Source organism: Mauremys reevesii, linkage group 26 (assembly GCF_016161935.1).
Source record: "Mauremys reevesii isolate NIE-2019 linkage group 26, ASM1616193v1, whole genome shotgun sequence".
Taxonomy (NCBI): domain Eukaryota; kingdom Metazoa; phylum Chordata; order Testudines; family Geoemydidae; genus Mauremys; species Mauremys reevesii.
The window spans coordinates 8,621,069-8,644,882 of record NC_052648.1 but is presented as its reverse complement, the minus strand read 5'-3'; the positions used below and the strand labels follow the sequence as shown (position 1 = coordinate 8,644,882).

General features: G+C 44.5%; 1 protein-coding gene across 2 annotated transcripts in view; it reads left to right on the top strand.

Annotated features, from left to right (window-relative positions):
- Positions 1-23,304, top strand: part of PIAS4 (protein inhibitor of activated STAT 4) — a 34,415-nt gene extending 11,111 nt beyond the window's left edge. For both annotated transcript variants that reach the window (XM_039516132.1, XM_039516133.1), the window contains exons 3-11: positions 1,816-1,900; positions 4,640-4,681; positions 5,151-5,241; positions 5,623-5,751; positions 5,840-5,945; positions 9,399-9,472; positions 9,689-9,849; positions 16,008-16,138; positions 22,935-23,304. In XM_039516132.1, coding sequence (XP_039372066.1) covers positions 1,816-1,900; positions 4,640-4,681; positions 5,151-5,241; positions 5,623-5,751; positions 5,840-5,945; positions 9,399-9,472; positions 9,689-9,849; positions 16,008-16,138; positions 22,935-23,140 — 1,025 coding nt within the window. In that variant the 3' untranslated portion in view covers positions 23,141-23,304. The remainder of the gene's footprint in view (positions 1-1,815; positions 1,901-4,639; positions 4,682-5,150; positions 5,242-5,622; positions 5,752-5,839; positions 5,946-9,398; positions 9,473-9,688; positions 9,850-16,007; positions 16,139-22,934) is intronic.
- Positions 23,305-23,814: the final 510 nt, after the last annotated feature.

The window sequence follows — 23,814 nt, the reverse complement described above, 5'->3', positions numbered from 1 at the left end:
AGGTGGCTGCTTTGGAAAAGAAGAGGGATTCTTGCAGGGTGGATTGATTTTTTTTTATTTATTTTTTTATTTTTTTAATAAAAGTAATTTAAATCACCAAGCAGGAAACCTTGATTTGACTCATTGATTTTAATTGTTTTGTATTTGTACTTTTTAGTTTAGTTTCTGAAGAGGTTAATTCTCACTGTTGTAATTTGGAAACTTTTTTTGAAAGCCAGCAGGATACCCTGTACACATTTAAGCAATTGTGTGAACTTCATATACATTTATTCAGATTTGTAATTTACTTTTTATTGCATTAGAAAATGGTGAATGAAATATTTATTTACTAAATTCATTTTTACTTGTGGTTTGTGTCAAGCTACATTTGCATGGAAATTGGAGTTCAACTGAAAATGCACTGGCAACGTTTAAAAATTTGTTTTGTTTAATTATTTGCATTTAAAACTAACTTATTAAAAAGTATTATTTGCAGTGGGTGAGTTGGTCTCTGGTCACCATGTCATTCAAGATTTTAGAACTAGTAGGTCTCATCCTCATACCTAGTTTTTATTCGTAGATCAAAAGAAATAAACTAGCTTTAATGCTTTTTCAACTACCAATCCGTTTTTCAAATTTGAATGAACTAGTCTTTGAACTGATCTAGTCCAATAAACTGAATTGAAGAAAATATTCTCGCTGTACCTGCAGAAGAGGCCACTACTGGTTAGCACTTTAGGTAATGAGTGCTTGGCCAATGAGATTTGCTGCCTCTAAATTGGTCAGCAACTGGGGATAGGAGGAATATCCCCTTCAGACCCACCATGATGTGGTGCATAATATACAGGGGGTCAGCCAGATGATCTGGTGGTCCCCTTCTGGCTTTAAACTGACTTCCTCCAGTGCAGGGGTTTGGCTTTCTTTAAAACTTCATCCACAAACATGTACTGCTTGAATGTTGTGCAGTGGGAGATATCTTAATACCTTAGAGTAAGATTAGGCCTTAACATAGCTGTCATAATTTCTATTTTAATTAAGCTTGTTTTAAAAAAAATGTATTTCATTTGGATTTTTTATTAAAATTAAACTGACTTTTTTTTAAAATCCAGTTTTTGTCCACTCTGGGTTGTGGCTAATAGTATCTCCTTATCTGTCTACAGATCATTATATTACTGTACCTAAAACTGCACTATTAACTTAATGCATTTGTTGACACCTCTTTTCTCTGCCCTTTGGGGCCAGCCTTCTGATGCTATCTTATCACCTGATGTTGATGTTAGATTGCTTTTTTCCTTTTCCACAGCCAGTCTAATGGTCCTATCTATAAATACTTTCATGTTATGCATTGACACGTCCTTACATTTCCACCCCACCCCCCCCACAAGTTCTGTCGTCTTGCTGTGATTCCACTCATAATGTGCTCTTATTTTAAAGTGTACACCTGTTGCCTGATTGGGAAGTTGAAGGAACACATTACAAAATGGGTGGGACAAATTCCACAGCATGTTAGTTGCCCTGGTAATAAAACAGGCAGGCAAGGAGTGAGCAGTGCATTTTGATCAATGGCGCAAAGACATTTGTCTCTCAAATCTCTCCTTTCATTATCCCGCCATGACAAGGTGCCCTTTTTTTTGGACTATTCATGCATCTCTTTGGCTTTATAGGAGCAGCCTCTAATCCCGGCAGACGACGACTTCTCCAATGCCAATTCAAAGAAACAAATGATGGGTGTATTGCTAAACAGAAAGTGAAATGAGGGATAGGACACTACTCATTTCAGTAGCACTTGGATGTACATTGGAGTGTAAAGTCTCCTCTCTTTCTTCTCCTCTTCAGTCCCACAGAATAACGAGAAGCTTCAGGAGAGTCCGTGCATTTTTGCACTGACGTCAAGACAAGTGGAGCTGATCAGAAATTCCAGGTACTCTGTGCTGTGTATTGTTAAAACACTGTTAAATGCATAACTTCCCTGACAGTCTTCCTTCCATATTGGGTCTCTGTTCTCTGCCTGGTAACACTGCTCACTTAAGAACACCAGCAGACAGACTTTCCCCAACATGAGGCTCATAACCATTTTTGGCACTGTCCAATCTGTCTTGGTCTCTGTAGGCTTTCCTTCTGGCTAGTGCAATAAATCCCAGCTAGAATAGTAAGTTTAGGCAGGGCAAACAGCATGCAATTATTGAGGTCTTGAAACTTCTCTTTTAAGCCGAAAGTGTGAATCTGTTTGCAGAATCTTTTTTGAATCACAGGTTAAACGCTATATACTTAATGCCATTACCCAAAGATTCTTGATAATAGCTACCTGAGCAACTATCTTGCACTCTGCCACTAGGACTTCCCATGACAACTGCATTCCTCTTCAGTGACATAACTTTCAACCCCAGGAGTGAAATACACCAGTGCGGGGAGTTAAAGCTTACTCAGCAGCTGGCCTATGACCCTGGAACTTGCTGCCATGAGAGATCAGAATGATGACAAACCTTTTGGGCTTCTGAGTGAAATGTAAAACTCTGATACAACTTTCCCACAGTAAACAACAGAATAATAATGTCACACATCGGGGCAAGCTTCCTTCTTGAATATTTATTTTTAAGTTAAGTGCTCAAATAGTACGGCGATCCACATAGATGAAAGTAGTGCAAAGAAATGCCATTCAAAGACCACAGAGACTTGGGCAGACCTTTTGGGATGATCTAACAGAAGACTGCTAACTGTGTATCTTGAATGTGGAGAAAGGAAAAGCCAGGAATATTTGGATCTGTGAGGGGGGTCTCATCAGCTGTAGTCTGATTAGAACATAGCATGCACTCCCTTTAGGGGTTCTAGTGAACGCCTGACACCAGATGCAATGCTCCTTCAGGGCAGGTCCTGCCTTCTCTGACAGCAGCGAGAAGTATCTAAGTATGGTCCCTGCTGATGGACTCTTTAAAGCTGTCAGAGTAACTCTCTTTCCTGTAAGCTGTGGGCTGAACTAAACCTCCTGAAAACTTTAAACAATTTAAAAGTAGGATTGGATTGCAAAACACTTTCACTGTCAAATCCAGGCTAAATTCTGAGTTTAATCTGGGCAGAAGTTAGAGTACATCTTGTGCCTGTGTCTAAAACTTTCTATTAAGAACTCCGTATTCTGCTATGCAGCTTTTCTGAAACCAGTTAATATACCGTTTGATAAAGCTAATAGCGTCAACAGGAATATTCTGTTGGTACCATAATGCTCCGATTCCTTTATTTGAAAGAGCAGTTTTAGTTTACTAATCGAATGAAAAGGGTGTTGTAGGGACATTGTCAACCTAGGCCTAGTGGGGGGCGGAGCGTGGGAATGTTTTACAAAATCTCATCTGCCTGGCAATGTTTCCAGTCAATTAATATTTTGATGAAGACAGATACTTTTCTTTAAACATTTCTCTGCAATTTTGGAAACCCAAATACCAAAACCTTGGTCTAGTGCATGAGAGCTGGAAAATGAAATTAACCAGACTGTTCCTATTTTCCAAAACAAGTGAAATTTTAAAAGTACAGGAACTCCTCACTTAAAGTCGTCCCAGTTAACATTGTTTTGATGTTAAGTTGCTGATCAATTGGGGAACATGCTCGTTTAAAGTTGTGAAATGCTCCCTTCTAATGTCGTTTGGCAGCCGCCTGTTTTGTCCACGGCTTGCAGGAAGAGCAGCCCGTTGCAGCTAGCTGGTGGGTGGTTGGAACCAGGGTGGACCAGCAGCCCCCCTATCAGCTCCTCACTCCCCTAAGTTCCCTGTGCAGCAGCTGGCCCTCCCCCCACTGCCATGTGCTGCTCCTGCCCTCTGCCCTGGAGCTGCTCCCAGAGACCCCTGCTTGCTGTACGGGGGAGGGGGCAGAAGGGGACTAATGTCAGGGTGTCTCCCCTTTTCCCCACTCCTGCACCCTGCTTCCCCCATCTTCCATAGAATGGGGGAGGGGGGGGGAGAGACAGGAGGGAGGGAGCTTCTAGGCAGTAGCTGCTGGTCTCAGGTCTCAGTAAGCTGATTTAATGAACAAGGCAGTGTACTTAAGCCTGGGGTCAGCTACTTAAAGGGAAAATGCGCCTTTTTTTCTCTCTCTCACACAGGGTGTCTCTCTGTCTGCCCTCCTTCCTTTCCTGCTGCCTTGTAGAGTGTTGAGAGTTAACCCTTGAGGGCTCAGTCAATTGCTAGTTCATCTAGCAGTAAGGCATTCCCTGGGAAATATCCCACCCTCCAACTCCTCCACCTCAACCAAGCTTCACAATCATCATCACGGTGTACCAGTATTAAATTGTTTAAAACTTATTCTGTGTGTGTAAGAGAGAGATATCTATCTCTCTTCTATCATTCATATATATATATATAATAGATAGATGTAGAGATATATAGATATAGATAATATATAAAATCTTTTGTCTGGTGAAAAAAATTTCCCTGGAACCTAACTCCCTCATTTACAATCATTCTTATGGGGAAATTGGATTCGCTTAACATCGTTTTGCTTAGTTGCATTTTTCAGGAACATAACTACAATGTTAAGTGAGGCGTTACTGTAAATGTCACAAACCCTGACAAGCGATTTAAAAAAAAAAATCTGTAATAGCTTTAGGTTATTTGTTGATTGGATAAAGAAGAAAACTGAGGTTTTGTTAAATGAAAGTCTGTTTTGTTTTTACCAGGGAGTTGCAAGCCGGTGTGAAATCTGTTCAGGTTGTGCTAAGGTAAGTCTGAATACCATGAAATTAATTAAACCCATGAGGCAGCAAACTAGGGGAGGGAGATCACTAGTACAACATAGTAACAGTTTCAATGCTCTGTGTTCAGTAGCTACAAAATAACGGATCACTTTAAGCAAGTCCCTTGTTTGCAAGGATAGCACAAGCATCTTGCAACATAACTTTCTGCTGCACTGACCCTCTTGGTTCTCTGCAGATGATATTTGAGTTATTGCTTTAATAGAAACTGCTGGCTACGTAGCATTCTGCTGTGAAGCCGAATTTGAAGTCTATATCATGTCCTCAGTAGAGATTCCTGGGTGTAATGGGTTTGGTTTGACTAGATGACAAGCATAGTTTAGTTTGGGTGATATTCCTAGCTGGCTGCTGTTGAAGTCAATAGTATTTATTAGGGTAGAGATCTTTTAAATCGCATATGGGATGTAGACATTTAAAGGTCACTGTTTCTCTCCAGAATCTGCTACACAGACACTAGTTCCCCGCAGGAGGATCAGTACCCTCCAAACATCGCAGTAAAAGTGAATCATAGTTACTGCTCAGTGCCGGTAAGTCAACCCAGCCATGAAGTGTCACTTTGCAGCGCAGGGAGAATGTGTGTGATTTAAATGGTTCTGTTTTATTCTGGAAATTATCTGGTGAATACAGACGGGGAGCTGCAGTGCTAAAATAGATTGTTTTGACTTTGAAGCGCATTGTGTAATGGATTTGGTTTGTAGAGTTCATTAACAGTATTCTTGCAAAACTGCCATGAAAGTGCAGTGTCAACTTCCCTGCTTTTTTACTATGACTTGATAATCTCATCCAAAAAAGTTACTCTGTGCATGAGTAGAATTTTTCAAGGCTGATGTCCTTGTGGATTTTTTTCCTTTTCAGCTACAGCAGTCTCTCTGGTAAAATAAAGAGAAAAATGTCTGTCTTTGCTATAGGGCTACTACCCATCTAACAAGCCTGGAGTGGAGCCTAAAAGGCCCTGTCGTCCCATTAACCTCACGCATCTCATGTACCTGTCTGCAGCGACCAATCGAATCACGGTTACGTGGGGGAATTATGGAAAGGTAAATGACTGCGTGACTGGGGAAATGAACGAGCATGTGTGTGGAGTGTGCCCTTGCTCTTCATCCTGTCCCTTTCCTTTCTGTTTAGAGTTACTCAGTGGGTCTATACCTAGTGCGGCAAATGACCTCAGCGGAATTGCTGCAGAGGTTGAAAACCATTGGAATCAAACATCCAGAGCTCTGCAAGGCACTCGGTAAGTCCATGTCATTGTTACAGTTCATGCAGTCTTCATCAGACTGGACAGTCTGAGAAGTCGGGCTACTAAAAATTTGTGCGGAAAAGATTGTCAGATTCTATAGAATCTTTCTCTGCAATTCTATAACATCATTTGTCAAATTTGAGTGAGCTTGCTAAGCTGTGTATTAGGCACATTATCAGATTGCCCCAGATCGGTGCAGAGATTTTTGCAGCACTTTTCATGTTACTATACAGATAAATTATGACCTAATTTAGTTGGATTTAGAATTCATTCCCAGGTCATATTATGGTGAGTGATGCTGAGAGTCAGTGTCATTCTGATGAGTGGTTTCCTGCCTTCAGCTGCATAATTATGAATGGATGAATGTTGCCAGAGCACTTGCAGGATCTCCAGAGGAAATTTCTGCAGCAAAGAACTCTTATGTGGAGATGTCCTGCTGCCAATCCCCCTGTGTTTGAGAGCAGGAGTTCGCAGCACCTCTTTCAAATGCGATATAGATCTTTAGAAAAGAGGTGATCCTTGGTCGAACCCATTCAGATAGATCATGGTATTGGGTAAATGCAGAACCTTATTGGAAATCTTGGGAAACTACCTTTCAAAGGCAAGGCCAGACCGTCAGTTTCTAATAGTCCGAGGAACTTACTTCCAGTCATTCAGTGATTCCAAATTATATTATGACATAATGACCGTAGCACTTAATTCTGTATAAGAGGACAATTAAAAAAAACATGCTATGGTATTCTATACTAACCACAGACTGCACTTACCAGGCTTAGGGGGCACAATTTCAAAAAAGGCCTATTTAACGTATAGGGGAAAAACGCACGTTCAGCTGTATCAGGTCCTTGTAGCCTGGTCACTAGCTACAGATGACTGATTATATTGAAAAGAGAGAATTCAGCATTCCTTTAGGAGGCGCAGTGTGGCCTATTTGATAGAGCAGTGGGTTTGGAATCCAGAGGCCTGGGTTCTATTCCCAGTTCTGTCACTGGCCTGCTGGGTGACCTTGGGCTTGTCACTTCCTGCTCTGTGCCTCAGTTTCCTCATTGATAAAATGGAGCTAAAGGTACTAACTTCCTTGAAGTGTTTTGAGATCTACTGATGAAAAGCCCTAGATAAGTAGGATGACCATATAGCAAGTGTGAAAAATTGGGGTGGGGGGTAATAGCCTATATAAGAAAAGGCCCCAAAAATCAGGACTGGCCCTATAAAATCAGGACATCTGGTCATCCTATAGATAAGACTTATTACATTGCAACAGTTCAGCCAGACTCTAGCATCCATGTGTACAACTATCTTTAGGGTTCTTTATATGGGTCCAAATATACCTTTGTACCTTGCCCCTCGCTCCCATCCCTGCCCAGGTGTGGGGCAGATGAACATGCTGATCTCTTCCAACTCAACATTCGGACAGTGGTTTTGGCACAATTGTGCCTAAATAACCCATGGTCCTACGTGATTGATGGACATCTGCAGAACTGTTGCATATTTGCTTATGGCAATAAGGGGAAGGAAAATGTTAACCAGCTAAGAGTTTGGCAGTCACTGGTTGTTGTGAGGCTTAGCTACCTAGCATAGCTGAAGCAGCGGTTGTGGACTGCATTCCCATTTCCCCTAGCCGTTAGTGCTGTAAATAAAACCAGATCCCATCATTCCTCTTTGAGCCCAGTTTTAGTGAAACAGGACCGTGGGTAATCAAGAGTAGAATGGCTCTTCCTTTCAAAACTTGTGCTTACAATATATCCCTTCAAAGTCTGGAAGCATCATGCAAATATTCTACAAACAAGATTTCCTGCCTTTACTGTTCGCAAGCTTATTTTTGTCATCACCTCTAACTCCAGTGGGATAGTTTAATAAAAACCTTGGCTTCATTTGGCTGGCAGAGGTGGATTACTTTTGTTAAATTCTTAACCCTGGAGTCATCTTTCTTTTGTTTCATTTCCCTGGTCATGTTATGAGCTAATGAGAAACACCATCACTTTGGCTTTACACAAACTCATTTTTTGTGGGCATCTGAATCTGCCAGATCCAGGTATCTTGTAAACCCTGCTACGATAGCTCACCAGTGCATTCTACAATGGTTTCGGATTCTGATCACCTCTCTATTTCATTAACCACTAACACTGCCCTTTAACTCCACTTGCTTACCAGGGCTGACTTATCTTCCTCTGCATATGTTTCTGTTGACTTCTGTAAGAGCACTTTCTGAAATCTGGTACTCAGGTGCCTAACTGTGGAGTTGAAAGCCAAAGTTTCGTCACCCATTTTAAAGAAAAAAATCTTGATGCTAGTTAACAGCTCCTAGGATATAGTTGTTCTCATTTCCCATGATCTTCTGGACTGGATGGAAAATGAATTTAACTGTTTGCAGCATTTAATGCTCGGTTTTCTCATAAAACAATACTATACAACCCCACCAGCCATTATGTTTTAGTTGTAAAGCCACATCTCAACATAGAGCTGGTTTTTATTTCAAAATACATAGATTCTATATCGAATTGTGTTTTATGATGGTCTGAAACAGCCAAGGTAATGCACCCTTACCCAAAGAGAGATGATGGAAATGTAATAAACCTGTATGAACAGCAGTGCTAGTGGCAGTTTTTGTAATGTTTCTGGAGTGATTTGTTTAGGGACAGTATTCTGTGTTCATTCAGCACCTGTTTGATGAAAAATGTCCCTCCAAAAGATGTAAATGGTTGTCTCCCTGTGGCCTCTGCAGTCACGTAGGCCCCCACATCTCACCTGCCAGCTAGAGCATCATCCTTGATTCTGTCTGTCGCACCAGATTTTTACATGGGTGAGCTTCAGCAGAGACTGAACTCCCTACCTCCTGTCCTAATGTGTCGATTCCTTCCAAATATGCCTATTCCCTCCTTGGAAAATGGCATTTTGGCCAGACCTCCTGCCTTGCTCTCTGGCTTTGCATGTTAATCTCCCAGACGTGACGACAGCCTGCTGCAGTGCAGAAACTGGCCAGTACGCCTGCAGCCCAGCTTGTTGGTCAGCTCCAGAGTTGCATCCCGTTGGGGGCTGGATAGAGCTAGTCTGTTCAGCTCAGATGAGACTAAGAGGGTCAGTTGCACTAGGAGTCCTGCTGCCTCGCTGTCTCCTGGGCGTGCCCCATTATAGTCGTATCACTCTGTATTGTACTATATTTTTTTTAAAAGTGGGTGTGGCCCTAGCTTGAATGCCATGTTCCTTGTCCAGTATCTGCCCTGATGTTGCAGTGATGTGACCCACTACCACCTCCCACCCTGTTGTCCCGGCTCTCCATGGTTGACTGAGCCGCTTGCATATTGCGGAGTATTTACCGCATCCTCCCCTGGCATCAGCAGGTTTTTCCCCGTGTGACAATCGCAGACACTTGTCTCTTATACTCCATGTTATTTCTAGGTTTAAAACAGGCTGCTTTAATTTTATCCCCTCTTGTCTTCCTGAATACAGTAAAAGAGAAATTACGTTTGGATCCAGACAGTGAAATTGCTACTACAGGTGTTCGAGTCTCGCTCATCTGCCCGGTAAGTTGCTGCCCAGCAATCCAGGCCGTTAACATTAGCTCTTCTATTTATCTGTCCAAACCATCTTTACAGGATAATCATCTTTTTCACCAAAACCATCTAGAAGCAGTTTCTTGTGTATTTGCACATGGCACCAGTATCCCATTTTGGAAGGGGAAGCATCTAGTGATACAATGGTGGGATGGGTCACTGGTCTGTCTGCTCTTGGTCCCGTAGCTGGTGAAGATGCGTCTGTCTGTCCCATGCCGGGCTGAGACCTGTGCACACCTACAGTGCTTCGATGCAGTCTTCTACCTCCAGATGAATGAGAAGAAGCCCACTTGGATGTGTCCTGTGTGTGACAAACCAGCACCCTATGACCAGCTAATAATTGATGGGTGAGTTCCTACGCTCCTTCCTCTTCTGCCCCTTTGGTTATTCTTCCCCACCCTCTTCCACGTTGGGCTCATGCTCTGGTTTTTAAGGCCTTCTAGCTGATCCACCTCCATTTCAAAATTGTTTTTATATTTAAAATATATAATTGCTCCATGGGCACGTAAGAGACTAACCTCCCTGTTACTGGTGGTAGTGGGTTTGCGTGAGACTCGGTCATTAGTCTTTGCTTCTTGATTCTGTAGCTTCCCATCAGCTCGCTCTGAAACTCGTACGACCGTCTTCATTTTTCATCTTGGTGACCGCAAAAGCTAGGATGCTTTGCTCTTTTCCATGCAGTGACTGATTGTCATTTACACTCCCTAGAGTAAAACTACTTTACACACTCCTGACAAGACAGGCTGCCTTCGGCATGCACTCTTCTCCCACTCCTTCATTAAGGGCCTGATCCTGCAGTACCTCACAAGCAGTTCTCAGCACGTCATAAGTATGTGCCAACCATTAATCCAGGTGACATTAGATGCAGAGCTAGCACATCTGAGATGGAGGTATGAATGCAGTTATAAACCAGTGCTCTGTGGGTACATTTTTTTTTTTGGATACTCCACCTGCAAACTGTGCAAATAGTATCTGTAGCAGTAGGCTGCAAACTCCTTAAAGTCCTTATAAAAATTGCCAGCAAAGCTTTTTCTATTATGAGTTCCAATAAAAGGAACAAGATACGGGGTTGGAATCTCTGTAGGGGCATATTGAAGGTATTTTGGGCACCTTATTTATGAATACCCACACTTTCAAAGGTTTGGGGTTCTTGTAAGCTTAGCTTGGAATTTTTCCTGGCTTTTTAGCTATTGTTTTTACTAATATGTTCTTGAAATGATTTTATTTTTACTTTTCTTTTGGTCTGGGTTCATCAAAGCAGCTTAGGGTTGTAGTCTTGCATCGTTCAGCACTAATCCAGGCTCTTCCCTGCCTGTAGATGGAGACAGTACAACAAAGATGCTTTTATAATGTTCTTCCATGAATAAAAGGAGCTTGTTGGTTCATGGTTCTGGTAGTATCTGCCTCCAATAACCTTACTTTGGTAGGTTCAAAGAACCTCAAGCTGTTAAGCATTGAATCATCTTTGTTATAATGTCACACTAGTTGTTTTGTGCTGCTTTCTGAGAGGAGCTTTTTGTGAGTAAGCTTTAGGCTTTCAGAATGAAGATCCTGTGTATTGTATCTCTAACAACATTACAAGGTCTGGCAGCACTTACAAACAGCATAGTAAGCACAGTAAGTGCGCCAGTAGGATTCCAAAAAAGTATCTAAGGTTTGTAGAAGGCCCTGCTGAGCTCTGATCCAGCCAGTCGAGTTTGGGTCACTTTGTTAAAACAGCGTATGAAGGAGGCAGACCAGAGAACCAAGTCCAAGAGAGCATTATGGTCCACACTGGGAGGCAGGAGGCCTGCGTTTTGTCTTCCCCAATCTGGGGCAAGGGTCTGAAGCCACAGATTTTAGGGAAGGTCCTTAGACTGGCCAACCGCAAACATATTTCTCCCCTTGTGGAGAAATATCTGTGAGTTTAATATATCTGGAGGAGAGTTCTTTCATTCTGTTGACTTGTGCTGCCCAATGTGTTCTTGTGGGTCCCAAACATTAGGGTGGCAACCCTAAAAGCTCATGCCTTCAGATTGTGAACAATAGCGGGTTTCTATGCCCTTTGAAAACACTTGATGAGAGAACTGGCCTGTGAGGAGCATGTCCTACAGATGCAATATTCAGTGTTGGAGTCCACATACCAGTACCAATATCTTGGGTCTAGCAACAACACCATAGACATTCTCAAACGGTGGACGTTTATACATCAACCTGGAAGGGAGAAGGCTTCACAGTCTGTCTATACTTGGGCAACTGGCTGAGTCAAAGAAAGTCCTTAGCCTTGAAGACATTTAAGAATGTCAGCTGCTCAAAGATTAATGTTTGATAATAGACCATCACCTTGGAGGGGATATGCTTCCATTGTGCATCTCAGAACAAGGTTTGATACAGTGATATTAGAAGATCATATAAAGAAACATGGAGAGATGGAACTGAGTATTATCAAGAGGATAGTCGTATCCAAGGAATGTCTGCCTCTTATCATTGAGGTATGGTTTCCATATGCAGAGCCAGGACAAGAGTCCTCTACAAGAACCACTGAATTAGCTAGTCCTGGCAACAGATGCCACTCTAAACAAGTTACAGACCTGACTAGGATTCCCAGTAGCTCCAGGAACATGGGTTTAGATGCTGATCACCTTAAAGGAGAACTCAGTAAACTGGTTGCCTACTCTGCTAAGAGCAAAGGAAGGAACAAAGTGATGAATGCCATTGTTTCCTGTGTGAACAAGGCAGCACAGGAGTCAGGAAATGGGTAGGCAGCCTGACTATTCACTGAGCTCCAGTGTAGAAATTGCTGACAATTGTACAAGTGGTGATGGCAACGAGGTGCAGAGCTCCTGGTTTCTGGGAAATGAACTCCCCCCTCTGATATCTCAGACCTCCTAACGGGGATTTCCCTCAAATATACTGATGGACCCAATCACAAGAGCTCAGATGAATTCTACAAAGGGCAGATGAGGGAGTATCTGTGAACTTCAACCTTGGTTATATATTCCCATGGATTTAATCATGCAGACAGTACTCGGGCCATCAAGAAATTCATAGTTACTGATCTTCTCTGGCTATTGGGACCTCCTCAGTCAATCTGAAGCAACCTAGACCTAGATTACCTGTTCACTTTGCCCTGTGGCCAATACGTAGGCTTGCAAGAATTAGATTTTTCTCAGTAAATGATAAAAAATAAAGTTACTGATATGCAAAGAAAGAAAAATGTTTGAGAACTTCCTAGAGTTTGATTTAAAGATATTTACTTTGTATATTTTGACGTGTTTAACAGTCATAAAGATTTTACTTTTTGAATCTTAACGTCTACTGTCATTAAATAATGTTTGACCCCACCTAATTTCCTGAAAATGTGGAAAATTTAAACGGATGAAAAGAGAAGAAGGTGCTTAAATAGTCTTTGAGATTATCCATCAAAATTATTAAATAAATTCTGCCAAGCCTACCAATGCATACTCCTGGGGGAATTTTGCATCACTGTGCATGTGCGGAATTGATGTCCCCTGCAGATTTCTTTGCTTCCCCACAGAAAAATGACTTCTGACAGGAAAGCTACAAGAGTGGTCATGCGCCCCCTTCCCGACAGCACAGACAGGTTGGCTCAGGTGCCCAGAGCAGCTGGTAGAGGTGTAAATCACCACCGGAAGGGGGGGAGCTGAACAGTCATGCAAGTGAGAGAGACATTCTGTCCCTCTCGCTCGCTATTGCAGCATGCTCGGTGTGAAGGAGAAGAGCTTCAGGGAGTTTCTAAGGAGGTAGGAATGAGGCAGGCTCTGTCCCCTCAGGCAGAGCAGAATGTAGCAGCCTACCTGCTTAATGAATTGTTCCCATTGTCTTTTGAATTTTCCCCCCACAGGTGTATAAAACAGGTGTAAAAGTTTTAAGGCTCCTTCATATTGCCAGAAGGGGGTAAAGCAGGGCTTCTCAAAGCTGGTCCACTGCTTGTTCAGGGAAAGCCCCTGGCGGTCCGGGCCGGTTTGTTTACCTGCCACATCCACAGGTTCGGCCGATCGTGGCTCCCACTGGCCGCTGTTCGCTTCCCACAGCCTCCATTGGCCTGGAGCAGCGAACCGTGGCCAGTGGGAGCTGCGATCAGCCGAACCTGCAGATGCAGCAGGTGAAAAAACCGGCCCAGACCACCAGGGGCTTTCCCTGAACAAGCGGCAGCCCGACTTTGAGAAGCACTGATGTAAAAGACAGTGTGGCCTTATAAATGCTTATTGTGCTTTCGTGATTAGAACTGGTCTACATTTTTGGACTGAAAACATTTCCTATCAAAATGTGCTCCATGAACTGTTTGCTACTGACCTTTCTGGAGATGGTCAGTAGCCAATGTAAATTGTGAGTTTGATTTCCCCAGCCCTCAGTTGTCTATGATGCAACACTGAGCATATGGCTGCATATATTTGTTGACTAATAACTAGAAATAAAGGATCAAACCTAGCCACATTACTGTTAGGCAAGGGGGTTTGGGGACTTTCTCCAATGCTCCCCACTCCTATGCTCCATCCATTGTATTGTAGTTTAAATTACCGAAATAATTAAAACCAGAGTGATTATATTGCATTATTTTGACAAATATGCAGAATTTTAAACTATTGTGTTCAGAATTCCCCCAGGAGTAAATACAACAGGAATATCCATTCCCCTTTCTCATTTACGCCTGGCTATGGAGGACTAAAGCTTATGGAAGAAAGGGTGTTCCGGTAGTGCTACCTCCACTGGCAAAGCTTCCTTTTCTTTATTTTACAGCAGAAAACAGTGAGGTAGAGAAGATGAACTCGATCCAATCCATGCCTTTGTCATTAATCTGGCATTTCTCTAGACAGCTGAACTTTGTTCCTGTTCAGTTTTTGTAAAATTGATAGTAATAGTCAGTCTAGGAGTAAACTAGAACGGACCATGTTGGAGTCTGATCCGGATGTTGTCCATTTCAGCAAGCAAAGGAACACAACTCTTCCAGTAAAGATCCAAGGAAGCTACTGAAGACCAAGCTAGTTGAGGGATCTCATGTAAGCCTCCCTGAACCATTTTACATCTTTAAAGTTCTATTTCTAGTATCCGTTTTGCTAGGCTAGGAGACTAGAGCTGTCCAGATCCTGTCATGAATCAAATAGCAGATCCCACTCAGTCGGGACAAAACAGTTCTCAGAAATGGTTTCACGCATCAAGGAAACTTCAAACTTTTACAAATCAAGTGTTGGTTCACCCTTGTACTGATAAAGGGAAAACTCCACAGCCTAGGCGTGAGTGAAGCTTTCTCCAATCTGAATTCTAGATGCTCTGTTCCAATAACTATTAAACACCCTCGTGAGGCCAGTGATGAGAAACACTTCAACAATAGTAAAGCAAATGTCCAACCTCTAAGGCATGATGAACCAGAGAGGTAGTCTCCATCTGGTTAGAGGTCCATCGCTTCATGATTAGAGATGGGTAAGGTGGCCATCTGGATCTATGCCATCATTTTTGTATTTTCAACACAGTGTGGGCTGGGCACAGAAGCTTTTTCTGATGCAGCCTCTAGCCGGGAGGACATTGCATGCATTATACTTCCCAGAGATTTCATCACTAGCTTGGGAAGCGCAGTGCCTGGACTGATAGAGTAAGAAGAGAGGAAGGCTACACTTCCTACCTGACTTTCTTAATCTTGTGGATTACTCTGTCCTTTCATAATGTAATAAATGGAATGTATCAGAGGGGTAGCCGTGTTAGTCTGGTTCTGTAAAAGCAGCAAAGAATCCTGTGGCACCTTATAGACTAACAGACGTTTTGCAGCATGAGCTTTCGTGGGTGAATACCCACTTCTTCGGATGCAAGAAGAAGTGGGTATTCACCCACGAAAGCTCATGCTGCAAAACGTCTGTTAGTCTATAAGGTGCCACAGGATTCTTTGCTGCTTAAATGGAATGTGTGTGCATGAGTCACCCAGTGTACGATAGATGTGGCATCATAAGAATATTGTCTGGACAGCATCACGAGGGACTTGTCTATTGGCCTCACTTCACACTTGCAGTGGGATGGGACTGTGTTCTACTGTAATTAAAATTTCAGCCTTTGGGATCTGCTGGGCTACAGGATGGGGTGTGAGGAGCTGAGTCTTTTGCATCGTGTTCAAATGTGGTCTAATAACTGAGCTGCTATCTCAGCCCACTTCCTGGTGGAAAGTCTTCATCACAGAACTACCACCTGTCATAAGTAACAGTAGTTGTCCTCTCCCACACCATGGGCAGCATCAACAGAGACCAAGGACTGAATTGAGCATGGAGGCTGCTCTCTGATTCATGGTTTAAGCCATGTCAGGATGGACTGGGGATGTTGGCACTGCCAGTACCTGTTGTGTGTGGGGGGTGGGGGGGTGGGAATAGGACTTGGGTGTAACAGCTTTTCACTATCAAATTCCCTTCCTAACATAAATGTTAGGGCCATTTAAGGTGAGGATCCATATTAGCATTCTATCGTCAAAGGTGCTCTGCTGGTTGCCTCAAGGCTAATAGATGGCATCATCTTTCTTCTCCAGGCTGCTATCAAAAATATTGACTGAATGTGAGGATGCAGATGAAATCGAATACCTGGTGGATGGATCCTGGTGTCCAATCAAAGCTGAGAAAGAGAGAAGCTGCAGCCCTCAGTGTCCAATATTGGTACTAGGTGAGTGTGTAGTGAGTGGGGCTAAAGATTTTAAATGCACTGAACGATGAACTGTAAAGAACATACACAGATCGCTCGATACAAAATCAGGAAGCTGGGTCAGTGTCGGAGAGTTGTCGAACACCTTATGCGCTCTGCTCAGAATACGGCTGTATGTCAGCTAATAGGTTCCCCCGTTTTTCTATACAAAAGAGTAAGTAGTATCAGAGAGGTAGTAACTGCACAGTAAGGGGATCATTCTGGTTGGGGTCCTCAAGCCCTTTGAATAGATCCCTAATGGTTTAGCTAGCATTCAAATCAGTTGTTTAGCAAAACTGGGTTATCCCTTCAAAGTGGCAGGGAACTAACCTCTTTTATATACTCACTTATGGAATAACCCTGAAATGTTCTGCTTCCACTCATGCACAGTGGAAGGCCAGACCTTCGCTAGTGGTGTTTTTACCAACAAATCAGTCTGCGTTGTTCTGTAACGTCTCTAACTGAAGCGGTCCCTTATTTTTGTGCAAATATTTCCCGAGCAAACACTAATTCTTTGAGTGGCTGCAGATGTGTGTTCCAGTCATGTGTGCACTTGTCCAAAGCACTGAAGCTAAAGAACTCTGCTTGGCAGTACCTGTTGGGGTGGTACTTGTGCCCGCTGGTTGCCATAGCCCCTACCATGGCTATATAAGGATCCCCCTTGGTTCCTTCTCGCCCACCCGCGGCTTGAGTTGGAGCGTTCAGGTGTGGTGTTTCTCCTCGTGTTCTCTATCGCAGTGTTTATGGGGGGGGGGGGGGGAGACAAGAAATGGTTAGGTTAGTAGTACCTTAGGGTTTAGTGCTGTGTAGTTAGTTTTTTAGCCAGGTGTGACACCTTCCCTGAATTTTAAGCATTGTCCACCATGTGGAGTAGCTATCCCTACCAGTGACCCCCCCACACAGGGCCGCCTGTGAGGGGAGCGCGCGCAAGTGGGGCAATTTGCCCCGGGCCCCGCAAGCCCTGGTCCGGCAGCGGTCCGGGTCTTCAGCATTTTGGTGGCCGGGGGGCCCTTCAGTCACTCCGGGTCTTCGGCGGCGGGGGGCCCTTCAGTGCTGCCGAAGGTGTGGAGTGACCGAAGGGCCCCCTGCCGCCAAAATGCTGAAGGCCTGGACCACCACCAGATGAGTACAAGCGCCACAGCTTCCCTGCTTTGCCCCAGGCCCCCTGAATCCTCTGGGCAGCTCTGCCCACACTCAATGTTTGTGCCTTGGGCAAGGGCACATTAAGGAAAGATGCTCCATCTGTAAGTTCAAGAAGAGAATGCAGGTGGTTAGAACCTTGCACTTAAATTAGCACCTACTAGAGCAGAACGTGAGGCCTGCTTCAGCAGAGGGGACTGCCACAGATCATCAGGCCCCTCAGAGAGCTTGTATGGGCTGCGACTCCACAGTCATACTTGGATTCCTCGCCCGGGAGCAACAGCGATTGTTCTCCTTCCTTTGGTAATCTGAGGAAAAGCTCTCACAAAATGGACTGGAGCTGCTCCAGAACTTGGAGAGGTTCCTCCTCCCTTTCTAAGAGGAGTGTAGACCGGCACCATGAGTCTTTCAGTATGTGGGATAGAGGTGGACTATCAACCCACTCTGCAGTACCAGTGTGAAACCAGTACAGTTAACTCTGGTACCGCCTGTGGGGCATCCATTGAGCCCAGTCCCAACACCAGTGGTGTCGTCCTGGATGGCTTCCATATTGGCAGTGTGTTGGGCAGCAGTGGTTTTGCTGTGCCTTTCTGTTCCTGACTCACCACTTGTTCAGGAGCATTTTACAGGGGTGGCTTAGTATTCGGTGTCCTTGGCACCACTGGGCCTGGCTGCAGACTGTTGTTGGCTCTGTCTGCAGCACCTCGTACCCATGGGGCAGGGTTGCAGTTGGCTTCCTGGTCTGTACTGTGGGGTTTGCCAGTGCAGATGCTATCTTCGGTACCGACAATGATTGCAGCGCGGTCTAACTCTGGGTCTGGGATCAACTCTGGTTTTGGTACCAATGCCAGCTTCAGTACCGAGTGGGATGCCTTTATCAGGACTGTGAGTGCCATCTCTTGCAGATGATGTAAGGCCTTTACTTGCTTCCTCTGGAATGGCTCCTCCATTACAGTCAGACTACATGGAAGGGCCTTTAGGATCTAGTTAGGAGACCTTTCCATCTCCTTCACCTTCGCAGTCCCACTCTGAAGTCACTTAAACTTCTGAGCGATTGCCAGTGGTATGAGGATTGGTACCACTCATGCAGTAGGGATAACTGCACCTGGCCTAGCTTCTACTGGTCACTGTCATACCCTATCCAGTGACTTACTTGGAATCCTTGGGTGGGTTCTTATTCGGGAAGGTCCCCATCTTCCTTTAAGTCCAGGGCAAGCTCACCTGTTCTCTCCCCTTCTGAGCTGCTCGTGCTTCACCATAGACTGTGTAGGCTTCCTCTTAATCGGTGCATCCTGGAACCCTCGTTATAGTCATGTATTTCCACTGCTTCCCTCTTCTTCCTTGTCACCAGATGATGCTATAGTGCTGGATTCTTCATCTCTGGTACCTAAAGATTTTAAATCCTTATCAAGATCTCCTGAGATGAATAGCCTCAATCTTGGCTATTCAAGCTGAGGTTTTTAAGGAGAACAAACATGCGTTACTGGATATCCTTCAGTTCTCAGCTCCTAGGAGAATGGCTCTCATTATAAATGAAGTGATAATTAGAGCCTCCCAAATCTGTGAAATACCCCCAATGTCTCTAACACCCACAGCAAAGTGTACTGATGAGAGATTATGTTTCCAGGCAAGGTTCCCATGCAAGTGCATTTTCTCACATCCAGCTCCTACTTCCCTGGTTGTGATGGTAAAAAACAAGAAGTTATGGCAGGGGGGATATAAATCCATTCCTCAAGTCGGAGTCTAAGAGGTTGGACTTGATGGGGAGGAAAGCTTATTCAATCTCCATTACAAATGTGCATTGCCAACCAGCAGAAAATACTACCTAAATATGACTTTGTGAATTGGGACGCTGAGTCCACGTTTACAGATTGGTTATCAGAATCCTCCAGGGAGAATTTTGAGGCATTGATTGCATAAGGCCGTTCGGTGGCCAAAACCTCTTTGCAGTCAACATTGGATGTGGCAAATGCTTTGTACAGATTTATGGCTTCGGCTGTAACATTGAGAAAGGCCTCAAGGTTACAGAATTCTGGCATAGCTCCTGAGGGCCAAAAGAGCATAGAGGACTTACCTTTTGTGATCAGTTTTTACGCTCTAAGAAACTGCTGATATGTTGCATTCTTTTGAGGACTCGTGCTACTTTCCAGTGATTGGGGAATTTTATACCCAGGCCACAAAGAGGCGTCATTTTGTGGGGTCAGCTACAGCCCAGCAATATCATCTGAAGTGATACTTCCAGCTGTTCTCCTGCCTTGCTAGGCTGCAAGACTTCTTCAGAAAAGGGCATGAATCACAGAGGAGACCTGGTTCTAATTTTAACCAACCAACCAACCAGCCCATCCTCCTCCTCCTCCTCCTCCATCTTTGGGCAGGCAGCGTCTTTGACTTGCATATCGAGAGCAGCTTACCAGTTGTGACCGTCTCAACTACATCTCAGTTCGGGGGCTGGCTGTCTCACTTCTGCAGTGCATGGGAAGCAATAACTATGGACAGATGGGCCCTAAGCACTGTGGGGTCAGGTTATGCCATCCAACTTCTGTACTTTTCCCTTTCCATGTCCTTAACCCCATCTGTTTTCAGGGACCCATCTCACAAGCCGCTGCTTCAGCAGGTCCAGACTCTGTGCTCTGGGAGCTGTAGAGAAGGTGGTTCCTCTTTGTCAGGGAAAAGGATTCTGCTCCTGGTACTTCCTGATCCCCCATGCCCAAGGGAGGTCTCCACTTTGGCCTGTCATCAGCCCCACGTGTCTTTAGTGAATGTATGATGATGGTTGTAGTGACTTATCCCCAATGGAGGGGAATTCATGTCCTCCCGTACCTAGACAACTGGCTAGTGAGGGGCAGATCCAAAGAATAAGTCCTCAGTCCTCTCCAGTTCACACTGTACCTCTTTGATCAACTGGGGTTGATTCTGAACACAGCGAAGTAGACATGTATTTTTATGGGGACCCTACTAGACTCTATGAATTTGAGGCCCTTTCTCCCAAGTCAGTGATTCCAAACAATATGACACCTTTGTGCTTCTGGATCTCTAATCTCAGCCTTTGACCATGGTCCACATATACCTGAAGTCACTAGACCATATGGCCCCATGGTCCAGCACGTTAGATTGCATCTTTTTCCTCTTCAGTCATGGTTGAAATTGGTCTATCACCCGAGTAGCCAATCATTGGACGGACACTGGTTTGAGTGCTACCAGAGATATTGGGCTAAACAGAACAATGCATGGCAGGTTCCCTTTGCCTGTCCTCTGCTGACCAGGACTCCAGTCAACGATGCCTCCATAATAGCGCATCTAGGGACGTTAAAGGTTCATGATTTGTGGTCAGAGACGGAAGCATCTTTTCATATCAACATACTGGAGCTTCAAGCCACTTACTTGTCCTGCCTTTTGGGATCAGATCAGGGGAGCATACCACCGGGAGCATATTACCACATTGGTTCATGTGGACAGTTAGAGAGGAGCCCGTTCCAGCCAGCTTTGCCAGGAAGCAATAGAGTTCTGGTACTTTTGCATCAAAGACATCATGCTTTACGGCCTCACACTTACCAGCTTCACAAAACCAATTGGCCAACCATCTCAGCAGGACTTTCTCCGAGAACCACAGGTGGTCTCTGAAAAGCGGCATGGTGAGGCCCATCCTCAGGGAATGGGGCATCCCTTCAGTAAACCGGTTTGCAACAAAGGACAGTAAAAATGCCGTCAGTTTTGTTCTTGATCTCAGTCCAGGATCTTTAACCAATGCCTTCCATTTGAATTGGGGATCAGCCCTGATGTACGCCTTTTCCCCCATTCCTCTTATCTCTCAGGTTATCCTCAAACTCTGAAATTGGACTTGACCAAGCTGGCACAATAAGTATCAGTTTGGTAAAGACAAGGTTGGCTCTGTAACCTTCTCAATCTGTCTGTCCAACCTCCCAGACCTCATCTCTTTCCCAACCGACTGACTCAGCACCATGGCTAAGTTGCATATGCTATGCTGAGCAATCTGTACTTCATGGTATGGATGGTTAGATGAAGAGGAAAGGCAGTATTTGGAAGCAGTTTGGAGGGTCCTGCTTAATAGTAGAAAATCATCTGCTAGGACCACCAATTTAGCCAAGTGACAGTTTTTTCCATCTGGTCAATATCTAGGGGAATTCAGCTGATGTTTGCTCATGCCCAGGATGCTCTGGGATTACTTGTTACATCTGAAGTCCTCCTGTCTGCCTCTTAGCTTGTTGAGGGTTCAGTTGGCAGCAATCCCAGCATTCCATTCTCCAATCCGGGGGAAGTCTGAGAAAACTGACTCCATGACAGTGAGATTTCTGAAAGGTATTGTCCGTCTGTTTGCACCTGTGAAGGAAATGGTCCAGTTGTGAGACGTTAATACTGTACTGGCCACCCTCCTGTGTCCTCCATTTGAACCGCTACCAGCTTGCTTTTTGTGTCTCTTTTTTTCTTTCCCAGAAGACACTTTCTTATTGCTATAACATCCACAAGAAGAGTCAGCGAACTGCAGGCCCCAATGGCAGGGCTTCCTCCTACACAGTTCTTCAAAGACAAAGTGTCCTTCAGGCCACATCTGACGTTTTTTATCCAAAGTGATTTCGCAGTTTCACCATCAGCAGGTTATTTAGTTACCCTGTATCCTTTACTAAGTCACACTCAGATGATCAGTGTCTTCATACGTTCGATAGGAGGCGATGCTTGGCATTTTATGTGCAAAGGACTAACCCACTTCAATTGTTGCACTGGCTTTTTGTCTTTTATGTGGATCAGATGACAGGACACTTGGTCTCGACAGACACAATTTCCAGGTGGGAGAACTTCAAGCATTATGACAGCTTATGAAGTACCTCAAGCGACATCTGTCATTCTCCACAATGTTTCAATATGGGACACTTGCAGGGCTGCTGCATGGTCTTCCATATGTACTTCTGTTAAACGTAACGCGGTGGCATCTAGGTCAGATGCAAACTTAGGGAAGGCATTTTTGTAGTCATTGTATGAGTAGATTCAAGCAGTACCAGTAGGAGGTAGGGCTTGGAGAGTCATCTGAGTGAAATATACATCTGCAGCCACTCAAAGAAAAGATGGTTACTTACCTGTAACTGTTCTTGGAGATGTGGGTGCAGACCTGTATTCTGCAACCCACCCTCTGTCATGTCTGAATCGGTCTCTCCAGTCTTGGATTCTGGTTGCAAAGAACTGAGGGGGGTCAGGGAGGAGCGGCCCATATGTAGTGATGGGCAGAGGCTTTGGGGGCCAGAGGGCATGAGCACTGCCCCGATGGGTACTGCTAAGCAAAATTCTCTGGGTATGTGCACATGTGAGTGGAATATGCGTCTGCACCCATATTTCGAAGAGCAACAGTTACAGTACAGGTGAGTAACATCTTCCTTTGAGGATGTATGGGTCTTCCGGGGCATCTCAGGAAGTATTCACTTACGCCCCTGGTCTTTTAAGTAGATGGATTTCCGTACTCAGCCTCCCTAGAAGGAATGTTTTATCTGCCCCTTCTCCAAGTACTTTTCGGATATGCAAGGAGGCTGCATCCCTCTGGGATTTGCTGCGGTGGTGATGATGGTGAAAGAGCTGTCGGAGTGTTAGCCGGGAAGTTTTGTAGATGTTCTAACAAAGCCTTTCTTCCCAGGTTCTTCTGATGTCAACGGGCTGTTGCCCACTCCTAATGGTAATGGAGAGAATGGCAAGGTCACCGCTGATGTTGTGGATTTAACACTGGACAGTTCATCATCCGAGGAAGAGGAGGAGGAAGACGACGAAGATGACGACGACGATGATGGACCCCAACCGAAACGACGCTGCTCTTACGAGAAAGGTTTAGTTTCTGCCTGCTGACTGTGGAAGTAGCTCTGAATCTCAGAATGGACAGACTTGAATACTCTGGTGCTTACTAAACTGGAGGGGAGGGGAATTTCTCCTTCGCCTCACTTCCCTTCCTCCCTGGTCTCCTTTTGACGTTCCTATTCGAAGTTAACCATTAAAACAAAAAATAAAACCATTGAGCTGCTTCTTGGTTGGAAAACTTCCCCACTAAACAGCCTGACCCGAGCTCTGCCAGCTCAACCTGACCCGGAGTCCGAAGTAAGAAAAGTGTCTTAAGCCAGGCAGCCAGGATCCAGAGCTAACTGACCTCGGGTGCCATTCAGCATTAGTGTGAATCGCTGGAGTTCCCCTGAAAACCTACAGGATGGCTAACTCCAGTGCATCTCCAAAGCTGTGTGCATTTTTATTGTCTTGTTAAATAACCATTCCTGATTATCTAAAGTTTTGCTGGACATGTGAATGGGTGGGTTAGGGTGGGAAAGAGAGGGACTTGGGCTGGGGGTGGGGGAGGTTTATATATCCCAGCAAGATTAAAGGGTTTTTTAGGGGTGGGGGAAGGAATGAAAGGAAAGAGACTTAAGATTGGAATCGCACTGTTCTAGCTAGGAGCCCCAGCAGCTCTGCACCTCATGTAAAGAGACACATTTTGAATCCTTTTAATCTAATCTGAAGATAATGTAGAAATT